The sequence below is a fragment of the Miscanthus floridulus genome, chromosome 3 (assembly GCF_019320115.1).
Source record: "Miscanthus floridulus cultivar M001 chromosome 3, ASM1932011v1, whole genome shotgun sequence".
Lineage (NCBI taxonomy): Eukaryota > Viridiplantae > Streptophyta > Magnoliopsida > Poales > Poaceae > Miscanthus > Miscanthus floridulus.
The window spans coordinates 9,171,293-9,186,053 of record NC_089582.1 but is presented as its reverse complement, the minus strand read 5'-3'; the positions used below and the strand labels follow the sequence as shown (position 1 = coordinate 9,186,053).

General features: G+C 46.8%; 1 protein-coding gene across 1 annotated transcript; it reads left to right on the top strand.

Annotated features, from left to right (window-relative positions):
* Positions 1-4,441: 4,441 nt before the first annotated feature.
* On the top strand, positions 4,442-8,117 carry LOC136544920 (phytosulfokine receptor 2). Its single transcript, XM_066536983.1, has one exon. It carries the CDS (start codon positions 4,588-4,590, stop codon positions 7,810-7,812), a length of 3,225 nt encoding a protein of 1,074 aa, XP_066393080.1. The 5' UTR covers positions 4,442-4,587; the 3' UTR covers positions 7,813-8,117.
* Positions 8,118-14,761: the final 6,644 nt, after the last annotated feature.

Genomic DNA, 14,761 nt, shown 5'->3' with positions numbered 1-14,761 from the left:
GCGTGCTAGTCTCTTCCTTGATGTTAGAGTTTTGACCCAGGCCCATACGCTTGGACCTGGAGTGGTTGGCGACGGTATGGGTCCCCGTCGGACGAGACGAAAACCGCGCCCTTGGGGCCAGGCGAGACGGAGCCCGCACCCAAGGGGTCGGGTGAGGCGGAGTCCGCGTCTTTGGGTGAGACCCCGTGGCCTTGGGGTCGGGTGAGGCGGAGCCCGCACCCAAGAGGCCGGGCGAGGCGGAGTCCGCGGCTTTGGGTGAAACCCCCGCGGCCTTGGGGTCGGACGAGGACGGAGCCCGCACCCAAGGGGTCGAACGAGGCGGAAACCGCGTCCTTGGGGTCGGGCGAGGCGGAGCCCGCAGCCTTGGATGAGACCCCCGCGGCCTGGGGGTCGGATGAGACCTTTTAATACGTCTTGCTTCATCCGAGGAAGTCAGCGTGGGCACTAACCTCCTTGCTTTGGGTATCCCTAATATCGATACCCGACGGTCTTTGCGATGTCATCTTCAAGATTGTATCAAAGGTGGTGGACAATAGACTCAAAGGGGTGTTGCTAGAGATTACATCTGAAAAACAGTCAGCGTTTGTGCCGGACAGGCTAATCAATGATAATACTATTACTTCTTAAAGTTCCTTGGTGGCATGGGACGATACGATCGTGCTAAAATTCCTTGGTGGAATGGGTTTCCATGATATAGAGCTGTTCAATCTTGCTTTATTGACGAAACAGCCCTTGCGGATCCTTCAGGAACCGGCATCTCTAAGTGCCAAAATTTTAAAGATGGTATATTTTTCCACTCGGTGACTTCTTGGGGCAAATCTTGGCTCCGCTGATTCCTAAAAAAAATCATCATTAATTTCAGCCAAATTAATAACCAATCATCGTTAAGTGCCGAAAGAGGCTTACACATGCGACTACGGGAGAAGCCATCGTTCCGGTTACAGAACAACAAAAGAAGTGGTTAGGAAGGCGTTAGGGAGAGGCGACGAGACTGAACAACCATTGATGGGTACCACTACTCTGTTTTTCATGTGTATGTATATTTCTACAATACAGTCTCTACTTACTATTTGCCGGGCTCCCCAAGCCACGAACGCTCTAGTTAAATTGGAGTAGAGCAGAGAACTGAATTGAAGCATCGGCAACAGCACTAACAATTACCTTGAAAAGCGACGGCACCAGTGAGCCCGTCGGTGAGTCGCCGCCGCCTCCCATCCACAGCAGCTCGCTCCTTGTCGACCTCCTCCATATCTGCTACCCTTGCCGCCATCTACGCCGGCGCTGGGGAGGACGTTCGGCAGCTGGCTTGCGGCCTGTGTGGGCTGGGTTACCCGACGAGATCTCTCTCCTCTCACAGTTGCTACATGGGCCTTCTGTTTTATTTATGTTTTATTGGGCCTTCGAGAACAACATTTTTTTTTAGAACCGAGGGCATTCCCCATTTCCATTAAAGAACAAGGACAAATTGCCCCCGCTCCGCGCCACCGGTGACTGTGGGATCGATTGTGAGTCCACTGACCCCTGGGCACCAGCACTGCCTGAGCCTGACGCAGAGGGCACTGCACGCGCTCGACGTGGACTTCGGCCCTTCTCTAGTTCCACCCTAACTTTTAAAAAATTGCTACAGTACCTGTCACATTGAATATTTGCTGCTCGTGCATGGAACATTAAATGTAGACAAAAAGAAAAACTAATTGCATAGTTTGATGGAAAATTGCGAGACGAACGTTTTGAGCCTAATTAGTCCATGTTTGAATACTATTTGCCAAATAAAAACGAACGTGCTACAATAGTCCTAAAATCTAAATTCACCCAACTAAACAAGGGCTCACTTGTGTGGACGTGTGGGGCCTCCCCTTCCCTCCCAATCACTTTTTTCTCGTCACACTTTCTGCCTACTCTACCACAACTACTACCACCGTACTATCGTCTTTTAGTTACTCCCAAAAGTTTATTAAATATAGACTAAAAAATAACTAATTACACATATTACGACTACTTTGCGAGACGAATTTTTTAAGTCTAATTATACTATGATTTGATAATAAAGTACTGCAGTAACACATGTGCTAATAATAAATTAATTAGGCTTAATAAATTCGTCTCGCGGTTTACTGATAGATTTTATAATTTATTTTTTTATTAGTATCCAAACACCCTCTGATGTGACATATTAAAACTTTACACCCTGAAACTAAACAAGACCTTATTATTATCATTGAGCCTTGTTAAAAGCTACTAAATCTTTTTCTCCGTGCCAAAGATGTTAAAAGTAACCTAACTTTTTATGTCAAGAAGAAAAAGGGTGTGTGTAGGGTCTGTTTGCATGATTGCATCTCTTAGAAAAGCACGAGAGATGTTTTGATAAATTGGATTCTACCTAGCGAGTAGCGACGGTACAACTTGAGTTTAGATGAAAGAACGAGAGATGTTTGGATCATGTACGTGTTTCTAGACATTCTACAGTGTTTGGTTGTATTGTATATGCTGCTATGTCCAAAAAGCAGGGGCGTGATGGGCAGTGGATTTTCAGAATCTGGTAGTTACTCCTTGGTCATGGTCCTCTAGCATCTGGTTCCCGGACCGTTTGGATCACGAGACTAAAGTTTAATTCGTCATTGGATAATAGGCTAAACGTGGATCAATTAAACTTGTTTAATGAGTTCTGTTCATCAACTAGCCTCTATTATTTTTGGTTAGACTATGAATACTTCATGTTTAGGCCTTCTATTTAGCATCCGAAACATGGAGTAAAGTTTAGTTTAGTCTATCCAAACACCCCATCAGGAGACCCAAAGAGTTCCTTGGTCCTTGGCTCCTTGCTGTACCTCAGGACAAATCAAATTCAAGCTGGATGGATGCATACGGTGGCAACCTTGGTCCAACAGTCAAATTACCACTCTAGTTCAAGTGGCAGTTACACCCTCAGCTCCCTCCGTCCGTGTCTATTGTAATTTTATTTCATAATAACAATAATAGCATATCAAGCCAAACCCTTGTAACCTTGCCTTGAATTTATATACACAATAACGAAATATGAATATTTATGCCGTACCTCCTTCGTTTTAAATTGTAATCCATTTTTTTTGATACACAGCAGTGTTTGGGAGCACTGAAACAGTTGTTCCCGCTGCGGGTGGCTGTGGATACAGTCATTTGCCGAGGGGGGAAAAGTCATGGTTGCTTTTAGTGCGATAAACATGTATACGGATTTTACCTTCATCTAGACATAACCCATGTCTAGTTGGTGCACTACAAAACCTATGCACAAAAAAAAAATGTCAAAATGACTTAAGATCTGGAATGTAGTGAATAATAAATATGTATCACTACATTTGTTATCAGAATATATTTGCATTATATATATAATATTTTTTTATACTACTCCCTCCATTTATAATTTATAAGACGCTTTTTGGTTTTTAGGTACATATGTTTTTTTATGTATGTGGATATATACTATGTTTAAATACATATGAAAAAATAATATATCTAAAAAAATAAACCAAAATATTTTATGATTCGGAATGAAGGAGTACTTTCTTTATAAAGTTTGTGTCAAACTTAGAAACTTAGACTGGATTGTATAATTTTGTACGCAAAGGTAGTATTTGATTGTCTCTAAATAAATACATTTGTTGCTATATATCTAGATAGGATAAATCTTAGTACTTGTCTACAAATCTATAGTAGTACTGGTACTTCAGAGATACAGTTATTTATTTTTGAGATCGAGGTATCTGCGCTTGGGAAAGAGGAGGCGTGAATTGATTATATATATATATATATATATATATATATATATTAATTGGTTAATGTAGCAGAGAGATTGTATGGCTCTGACAGCCAACAACCGGTAACCTCCGCCGCAAACTTGTGGCTGCTGCCAGTGGTATGGCGCTATGGCCTAGAGCTAGGCCTGGGTGCGCGGCATCGAGGAACGTGGAACGGAACGGGAATCACACTCCAACCGCCCGCAGCCCACTGCCACTGCGGCGACGGCCGACGACGGCGAGGCCACTGCATTCATCACTCACAGCCGCACAACTCTCCACCCAACCACACCACAAAAGACTGCTGACTGCATCTGACCATTCTGACCTGACTGACGCACTCTCTCTCTCTCTCTTTCTCTCTCCTCCCGACGCAGGCGGCACGCAGTCACGCACAGCTGCACACGCAGCGCAATACGAGGAGGAGGTGAGGTGGCCGCGTGGACGCCGGACGGGGAGGGGGAGGGCTGCAGTCGGGGACAGCCCAAGCGAGAGTGGACTTTGGAGTCTGGACAGAGACTCACGCTCTCTCCACACTTCCACAGCAGGGAGACCGCCATCCACGCCACCTCGCACGCGCATCCTCTCCCTCCTCCCGGCTCCTTCCCTTTCCCTGCCCTGCTTCGCTTTCAACCAACCTACTCACGCCCACTCCACTCCCCTCGTCGCACTCTCCCACTCTCCATCATCACCACCACAAGCCCCTGCACTGCACTGCGCTCTACCTCCCTCCTGCTTCCTCCCTCCACGGCACACGAGAGCAACGTGCCAAGGAGCAGAATTCCACAAACGCCGCCGCCCGCATCGCATCGGGATGCCACCGCCGCCGCCGCCGCCGCACCCGCATTGTCCCTTGCCCCCCTCTCTCCTCCCGCTCCTCCTCCGCCGCCGCAGCCGCGTGACCCACACCCTTTCCACAGTCGCGCCTCCGTGCGTGGCAGCCCCCGAATCCCAATCCATGGCAGCCAAGCGCGCCCCTCTCCTCCTCTTCTTCCTCCTCCTCGTCCTGCCGCCGGCGCTCGTCCCGCGGGCGCGCGCCGCCGCGGACACTAACCCGGCGCCGTGCCACCCGGACGACCTACGCGCGCTGCGCGCCTTCGCCGGGAACTTCACGTCCGCGGCGGACGCCCTCCTCTGGCCCTCCTCCCCCTCCTCCTCCCCCGGGTGCTGCGCGTGGGACGGCGTCGCCTGCGACGCCGGCGGCCGCGTGTCCGCTCTGCGCCTCCCGGCGCGTGGCCTCGCGGGCCCGCTCCCGTCCCCGGCGCTCGCGGCGCTCCCGTTCCTCCGTGACCTCGACCTCAGCCGGAACGCGCTCACGGGCGCCGTCGCCGCGGTCCTCGCCGCCTTGCCGGGGACCCTCCGCGCCGCCAACCTCTCCTCCAACCTGCTCCACGGCGCGCTCCCCACGCCGGGCCTCCTCCTCCCGGCCCACCTCGACGCCCTCGACGCCAGCAACAACTCCATCTCCGGCGCCCTCGCGCCCGACCTCTGCGCCGGCGCGCCCGCGCTCCGCGTTCTCGACCTCTCCGCCAACCGCCTCACCGGCGCGCTCCCATCCTCCACCACCCCTCCGCCCTGCGCCGCCACGCTGCGGGAGCTCAGCCTCGCCAACAACGCCTTCAACGGCGACATCCCCGCCGCGCTCTTCGACCTCACTGCCCTTCGCAAGCTCTCCCTCGCCGGCAACCGCCTCACCGGCCACCTCACGCCTCGCCTCGCCGGCCTCAAAGACCTCACCTTTCTCGATTTGTCCGGGAACCGCTTCTCCGGCGACCTCCCCGACGCGTTCGGCGGCCTCACGTCGCTCCAGAACTTGGCCGCGCACTCCAACGCCTTCACGGGCCCGCTGCCGCCGTCGCTGTCGCGGCTCTCGTCTCTCCGTGTTCTTGATCTCCGGAACAACTCCCTCTCCGGTCCGGTCGCTACCGTCAACTTCTCCGGGATGCCGTCGCTTGCTTCCGTCGACCTTGCCACGAACCAGCTCAACGGCACGCTCCCTGTCAGCCTCGCCGGCTGCAGAGAGCTCAAGTCGCTCAGCCTCGCCAGGAACAGTCTGACGGGCCAGTTGCCGCAGGATTATAGCCGGCTCGTCTCGCTGTCGATGCTCTCGCTGTCCAACAACAGCCTGCACAACATCTCGGGGGCGCTCAGCGTGCTCAGTGCCTGCAGGAACCTCACCACGCTGATCCTCACCAAGAATTTCGTCGGCGAGGAGCTGCCGGACGATGGCGTTGTTGGGTTCGGTGGCTTGGAGGTGCTGGCCCTTGGTGATTGTGCTCTGAGGGGAAAGGTTCCGAAATGGCTGACTCAATGCAAGAAGCTGGAGGTGCTTGATCTGTCGTGGAACCAATTGGTTGGTACCATCCCGTCATGGATTGGCGAGTTTGAGTACCTGAGCTACTTGGATCTCTCCAACAATACCTTGGTTGGTGAGATACCAAAGAGCTTGACACAGCTCAAGAGCCTCGTCGCTGTCACGCAGTCACCGGGTATGGCGTTTACTAGCATGCCATTGTATGTGAAGCATAACAGAAGCATTAGTGGCCGGCAGTACAACCAGCTCTCAAACTTCCCACCGTCACTGATCCTGAACAACAACCGCCTGAATGGGACCATCTGGCCTGAGTTTGGAAACCTGAGGGAGCTGCATGTCCTGGATCTGAGCACCAATTTCATATCTGGGAGCATTCCTGATTCGCTGTCGAGGATGGAGAATCTGGAGGTTCTTGACCTTTCATCCAATAATCTCAGCGGTGTGATTCCGTCATCCCTCACAGAGCTCACCTTCTTGTCCAAGTTCAGCGTGGCTCACAATCACTTGATGGGGCAGATCCCAAATGGAGGGCAGTTCCTGACGTTCTCCAACTCGAGCTTTGAGGGTAATCCTGCTTTGTGCAAAGCAAGTTCCTGCAACCCAATTCTGTCTAGGGGAACTCCTAGGGACACGGATGTAAAACCTGCTGCATCAAGTATCAGGAACAGGAAAAACAAAATACTTGGGGTGGCCATCTGCATTGGTCTGGCCCTTGCAGTATTTTTAGCTGTTATTTTGGTGAACATGTCAAAGAGGGAGGTCACCGCTATTGATTATGAAGATACCGAGGGCTCCTGTCATGAATTGTATGATTCTTACTCAAAGCCAGTGCTGTTCTTTCAGAATTCCGCAGTGAAGGAGCTAACTGTCAGCGACCTAGTCAGATCGACAAATAACTTTGATCAAGCCAACATAATAGGCTGTGGTGGATTCGGTCTGGTGTACAAGGCTTATCTCCCCGATGGAACAAAGGCGGCAGTGAAGAGGCTCTCTGGTGACTGCGGGCAGATGGAGAGGGAGTTCCGTGCTGAGGTGGAAGCACTATCACAGGCTCAACACAAAAACCTTGTAACCCTCAAGGGGTACTGCCGCTATGGAAATGATAGGCTGTTGATCTACTCTTACATGGAGAATGGTAGCCTGGACTACTGGCTGCATGAGAGGTCAGATGGCGGTTATATGCTGAAATGGGAGTCGAGGCTCAGAATCGCCCAGGGGTCAGCCAGGGGGCTGGCATACTTGCACAAGGTCTGCGAACCCAACATCATCCATCGAGACGTGAAGTCCAGCAACATTCTTTTGAATGAAAATTTCGAAGCGTGCCTGGCTGATTTCGGGCTAGCAAGGCTGATACAGCCGTACGACACTCATGTGACTACTGATCTGGTTGGTACCTTGGGGTACATCCCACCAGAGTACAGTCAAGCGGTGATCGCCACTCCAAAAGGGGATGTCTTCAGCTTTGGTGTAGTCTTGCTTGAACTGCTCACGGGTAGGCGCCCTGTGGATGTGTCCAAGTTCAAGGGATCCAGGGACCTGATCTCCTGGGTTCTTCAGATGAAGTCTGAGAAGAAGGAAGAGCAGATTTTTGACAGCCTGATATGGAGCAAGACGCATGAGAAGCAGCTGTTGTCTGTCCTCGAGACGGCGTGCAAGTGCATCAGCACTGATCCTCGGCAGCGGCCGTCGATTGAACAAGTTGTGAGCTGTCTTGACAGTGTGTGAGCAGCACCATGATACCGTGCTGATTGCCAGTTTCTTCCTTTTTCTTAATCAATCAAAGGCTAGGAGGTATTGACATGAGAGAGGAACAGAGTAGAAAAGCAGTCTGAGTAAATTCAGACAATGCAGGTGCAGGCTAGGCATGGTGTCGTGCTATTATATAGCTAACCAGAAAATAGCTTGGGTCCTGTTTTCGTTCTCAGTAACTCAGTGTTGTGTAAAAGTTATAAATAAATTCCCATATCAACCGTTGTTTTTATGAGCTGCTGTGCTTTAAATGGTTTGTCCTGTGAATACAATACTGAATTTCATAATCCCAGGGCAGTGATGTTTTCGCCTTGAAATTTTTCAGTTGTGTGATGGCGCACTTCATATCTTATATATAGAAAAACTGAATCTGAGCTCTGGTTGATACTTTCAGATACTGGGGGAGGACGTGCAACTGTTGAGTATACTTGACAAATAATCCGCCGGCTTATCAGCTAGAATTTACAGTATTTTTCTCTCACATCAAATCAGCAAGGCCGGCTTATCAGCCGGCTTTAATACCAACCGAACAGGCCTTCTTCCCAATGCAGAATGTCATCCCTGCTTAAGACACATGAGTCATGCTGCTGCTTCCTTTTTCTGGCTGCTATTTAAAGAGTCAGTCAGTCAGCACTCAACAAGTCTTGCCCTTGTTGCAGAAGTACAGTGTTCATTTACTTTGTGGTGTTTGTCTTTTGAAAACTGGATGGTAGCGTATGTCGTCTATATTGACTAAATGTTACAGTACAGCTGCTGGAATGTTGTTTGCCGCTGCTAGATTTCTCTACTCCAAAAACTGAAGCAATCTGAGTAAGTTTGGATAATGCAGATGCAGAGATGAACGATCGAACAGAGTAGAAAAGCAATCTGAGTAAATAAATTCAGATGATGCAGATTAAACTAAACTAAATTAAAACAAAATACACGACTAGCCTCCCACTGCTGTCTGCTGGTGATGGCTTTTGACTAGTTTTATTTTAATTTTCAGACTGAGTAAGCTCCGGCAACATTATTATCATTCTACTGTCAAGCTGCATCAAGCTGACTGTTTATTACTCCAGTATAAACGTGTCCTTGGAGAGGCAATATACTCTTATTTTTATTCTAGACTGCTGCTATCAGTATCAAGCTTTTATTCTAGACTACTGCTATCAGTATCAAGCTGCTGCATGCCTGCATCTGCATCTGCATCTGCAAGGAACCTAGCAGCGTACTCATACAATAGCCGGCTATAGAGATATGCTAGACCGTCAATAATTGACTCACCAGGGCTGCTGTTCTCTCGCCGTCGTTCACCGCCGCCGCCGTAGGTCCGAAGGAGGCAGAGCCAGAAGGCAACGGTGGAAGCAACGAGTAGCCCGAGAAGGTAAAAACAGGCGACGAGCAGCAGCCAGGCCTGGTCAAGCATCAGGTAAAGCGCCAAAGCTTCGCAGGAGGTCAAGATGACGGGGAGGCCCATCCCCTTGAAACCGACCTTGTAGAGAGCTTCCCACGCGACGTAGGGCGTCTGCGGCGCGAAGAGGTCCAGGTGGCCGCCCGCCGCCAGCACCATCGCCAGGTAGACGTGTGGTAGGACTAGAACCACCAGGAAGACGAAGCCGCCGCCGCCCCGAGAGCCCGTTCGTTCCGTTCGTTTGATCGTATTTGGCTTATAAGCCATGGTTTATCAACCAACGAATAGTATTTTTCTCTCACGTCAAACCAGTTAACCATACTTTTAGTGATGGCTTATAAAGCAAACCGGCCCAGACTAACGGGGCGCTCGTCGTCGTCGTCACGTAGTAGGCCGTAGGTCAAAAGTGCCGCATTGGCGATGAACATGGACGGCAGGAAGATAAGATTCATCCACGCGAAAAAACGGTCCACCCCGTGTTCCCCGATTGTCTTCATCGATGCAGTTGTAGAAGGCTCCAAATGAGACGAGATCGTCATTACCAACTGAATAGCACGGGGTAGGGGCATCGTGGTCTTCACTACTGCTTCGCCATGACCAGCTGTGGTGTTGGCGGTTGTGCTGTTGTCGGCCAGTGCCGCCATGACTGAATCTATATATGTATTTATATCTATCTATACCTAATAATAAAAAGATAAAAATTTTGATTATTTTTTTTCGTCGATCCATTTTTTTTAGCCCACCTCACCTTAACTACCGGACAATAGAGAGTTTTTTTTTCTGTCTGGACTTATATATATAACCCATGCTCATATGTGTTAGAATAGCTATTGTCTAACACGATAGAGAGTCCGATTCAAAAACATATTGGGTCATGTATGTGATCCAGACTCATAAACTGCCAAAAATATTTCACTCCTACGCTGTTCCTTTTTTTAGATTTTTTCCCTTCACGTCTGGAATTTGGAATCCATCACCATCACGGAGTCCATGACTATTTCTTTTTTTCCAATGCGATTGTTACTTTTTTCCTTTTAGCACACCGTGTCCAGACTTTTTTTTTCTGTAGATTTGGTTTTTTCTCTTATGCTTCTACATGGAGTCTGGTTTCATCACGTGCCCTCTTTCCCTTTTTTTTCTATTTTTCCGTGTCCTATATATTTTTTCTCATAAATATATGAAACAAATAATAACTGCAATCGACTCTTTCCATTGCTGATGTGTTGATGTAGTTACTATTAAAAATAAAACATTTTTATTAAAATTAGATCAATCGATGCTCTAACTAATCAAACAATTGGATAATATTGAAAATTTAAGTTATGTGTTATGATATATATCTATGATGAATAAATGTTTTTGTCTTTATAGAAAAAAAATATATTATATTTTAATTCGGTATATAATTGGCGAGGTGGTTATGGACTCTATTCCGACGCTGACACTGCTTGGCGATTAAGCAGTTGGATTTGTTTTTTGGGCCTGTACATGATTGCTTTGGCTTTGTCGTTTTAAATAATTGGCACTCTATTCCGACGCGGACACTGCTTGGTGATTAGGTAGTGGGAGCGAAGCGATTGATTAGCACATGACGATGACCTTAGTTATTTTTTAGGTGTAGAGAAGAGAGGTGTAGAGATATACAAGGCTTCTTGAGATAACGTGAATAGCTATTCTAATCCAAATAGAGCTCTCAAATCCTGTTTTAAAAAAAATATATAAGATTTCCTAATAGAAATTCTATTCGAATCAGCCTAAGCGTCGTCCTTGGATCAACATAAAAGGAAAAGGAAAACAGAAATAAGAAAATTCCGGAAGAAAAAAACACGGGAGGGAAAAGGAAATAAGAAGAAAACTGAAAAGAAAAAGGGAACTGAACATAGCAAGGAAAAACTAAAAGTAAAAGTGAAAAAATAAAAACATAGAAAAATATACACGAAACGAAAAAAACAAAAAGAAATCGGAACACATAAGAGAAAAATTAATAAAAAAAGTCGGAACGGAGGAAGCCAACACATGCCGACATGAGGGGAACGGAACGGAAACCAACTCGACGTGGGAACATAACATGATCCGTGAAAGAAACACTAGTGAACAGCCAAAAAAAGATGAAGAAAGAAAAACGAGGTGGGAAAAAGGGGAGAAACACAAGAAAAGAAAAAAATTAAAATGAAAAAGGAGTAAATCAAGAAACTCTTCGTGGTTTAATTCTGAGGTAAGATAAGATTAGAGTAAGATTTGTCTAATATACCCGTAAACTAAAATATGAGTAGTTTGTTATCCAATCCGGTCTAAATTAATATGTCTTTGTATTGTACACATGTACCAGTGCAACCCTGACGAGTGCCACCATGTGTAAAATAGAGAGAGTCTCTTGTCGTAATGATCTCAGTACTCTCTGTATCAGCAACTAATTCCTTGTCGACTTGAATTAAATGTTAGAATTACATGCTTTTATGGGTCCTCATTCAAGGAAGCACAAAATTTGATATTACTATAGTATGAAAAATTAAAGCTAGAATATATTTATGAGTAAATATTTCTGTATTTTGTACGGAAAAAACTTTCAAAATTGTACTATTGTATACAAAGACGTGCTTTAATTGACATAGGTTTAATAAAAACATTGTCATATTATTGGCATAATTAACTTATACTATGGATCAAAATAAATTGTAGCTTTCAAAGTAATCTATACCTAATAATAAAGTGGCAAAAATTTCGGCTATTTTTTGGTCTATCATTTTTTTCGTCCGTCTCTCTCTAACTATCCGACAATAAAGAGTTTCTTTCGTCTAGATTTATATATATAACATGTGCTCATACGAGTTAGAATAGCTTGGGTCTAGATCAATATGGAGTCCGATTCTAAGATTATGAGTTCTGTATAAACGAACTAGATTAGGATTCTTCTTATCCTAATAATATAGGTTCGTTCAGTTTTTTTTTTTTGTCCTCCATAGGCTTCATACGTTTGTTCGTTTTATTTTCCCCCATCGTCTGCATCTCCACCGATGACCGTGTTCGTTTCTCTCTTTTTTCATTTTTTTGTTCTTTTTATCCTGTTTTTTTCTATCCATATGCAAGGTTATTATTTTTCTTTTTTTTTCTTTCTCCGTCGTACTCCCTTCGTCCAAAAAAAAAACACAATTCTAGTTTTGAACCTGGACACGCATCGTATCCAGGTTCAAAACTAGAATTGCGTTTTTTTTACTAGATGGATGGAGTACATGTTTATGCGGAGGTTTGTTTTCTTTGTCTTTTTTGTTTTCTTTTTTTCCATCCGTTTGCACTGTAGTTTTCCTTTTTGTTTTTTTATATGTGTTCATTTCCCATAAATATCAAAACTAACAAGAATATAAAAGTAACAACTACGAGAGTCAGCACATGGTGTTAGGTAGACCGATAGTAGAGAAATCAACAAACATTCCCGAGATCTAGCTACTTCTTGTCAGAGGATCTCTGTCAACCACTGTGTCGTCGCTAGCATCAGTAGCACAATCTGCACACCACTCTTCTCGATCGCTAAGAGCACCGTAAAGGTTGCGCTTCAGTTCAACTGCGGCCGTCGGGCCATGCCCGCGCCATCGTACAAGCCGTGTCCACATGGGCACTCTGCTGCCGACCTTGTCGCTGTGTAGTGCCTGCACAGGTTTGCATGGTGGCCGCCGCGCCACCGACACAGGTTGCCTGCCCATGGCTTGTGAAACCGCACGCGCGTGCTGCCGTGGTCACCATGCCCTTGGTTTAAGCCGCCTTGTGGTGTCCGCTATGCCTATGTCATTCTATCACTCTCATCGACGACCGGATAGTAAATTATAGTCCCGTTGCAATGTATGGGTATTTTTTTTTACTAGTCCTACTGAAGCTCCGATGATCCGATCCTGGCTGGCTGAAGGTAGGTATCTATATATAGATTGGCCGGCCGATCAGATCTCAAGGAAGTGAAGTTTGAGTCTTGATGCTGTCGGTTTCTAGTTTCCATCCATACATGTCGTTGTCATTCAGGGAGGTGATACATCGAGGTTTCCATCCATGGCAGCACGGCGCACGCCTCGCCCGGCGGTAGGTTGGCTTCCCATGTTTCGCAATAAGAAAGGACAGTGTCCATCGACGTAGCAACTTTTTTTTAAAACTCCGCTTCATCGATTAAACAACGTTATTACAATCAAATTGCAAGCAATGTTGCAAGAAGCTGGGAGGATTAGACCAAACAAAGGAGCCTAAAGTAGAGGAAGCATGTTGGCCACATAAGTGTGCTACAAAATTCGCCTCTCTTCTGGTGTGAAGGAGCTGAAACGAAGTAAAGTTGGAGACCCTTTCCTCCACTTCATCAAGAATCGCCCTGATCTTTGGATGGTGTTTTTTCTTGTTCTTCCACAAAGATACCAGCTCCAGATAGTATGATGTGCTCCATGATATCCTCTGGATTTTTCCGAACACCGTCTCGAAAAGCTTCAGCTTCTGCCATTAGCACACTGACCCCATCGGCCATCGAGTCTTTCCATCAAGCTGAAGTTGCTAGCTTATGGCGCCGCCACTGTTGCGCATCACCACCCCGCTTGCTCCGGTGTTGGACTCATGGTGCTATGCCCCATCAACATTAATTTTCACCGTCCCCTCCCCAGGCAGTTGCCAATGCTTCACCTGTCTCGATGTTGTTGGACAAAGTGCATGCAACTTCACTCCTATGAGTGTTATGAACCTGTTCCAAAACTCAGTCGCAATGGGTGGGGGTGTGGGGGGGGGGGGGGGGGGGGGGGGGGGGGAGTGCAGTCCCAATGAAAAAAAACTAGTAGTTTCTATAACATAGGATACCGCACAAAAAAAGTACTGCTTTTCAACCCATGGTTTCTATGAGTAATAATTATTTTCTCTTTCTCTCTCCCAACTCTATCTTCTTCCTCCAATGGGAGTGCGGCACGAGCCCCCTAGAAACTGGTGGTTTCTCTCTAATGGCGATTTCATAGTTTCTTGGTGCATTGGGTCAAGAGAAGACCTGATTTCTTCATGAGGAAACTATTTCTAGGATTTTGCTCTCTTTCTTCATTAATCACGTTGTCATGTAAGCGTTTTGCCTACGTGGCAAGTCATTTAATGAGGATAAAAACCATCATCAATACACCATTGGGACTGCCCTAAGTAGTTTCATCCGACATTAATTCCGTAGAAACCGCAAGTTTCCATCGGTTCTATGTGTTTTGCGGTGCAGGTTAGGGCACGTACAACGGGACCCTTTGAGCCGTCTGCGTCCAGAAAATTTTGCAAAAACACCCCTCGCGAGCAGCAGACGACACGGGGTCGTCGTCTCGTGAGGCGCCGGCTTCGGCCCGTGCTCTGAGGAATGAACTACGCACGAACGGATCTCGTGTGGGTGAGAGCGACGCAGCAGACCACGGAAGTGTTGTTGGCTTCTTGTCCTCTTCAAAGAATACACAAATTTACTAAAACTTATAAAATATATATAAAATCAAATTTGAATCCAAAAATTATGATTCAAATTTTGTTAGGTTCCTTCCGACCAGAACTACA

Excerpts from the sequence above, each read along its gene's own strand:
- LOC136544920 (XM_066536983.1), top strand. The coding sequence starts at position 4,588 with ATGCCACCGCCGCCGCCGCCGCCGCACCCGCATTGTCCCTTGCCCCCC.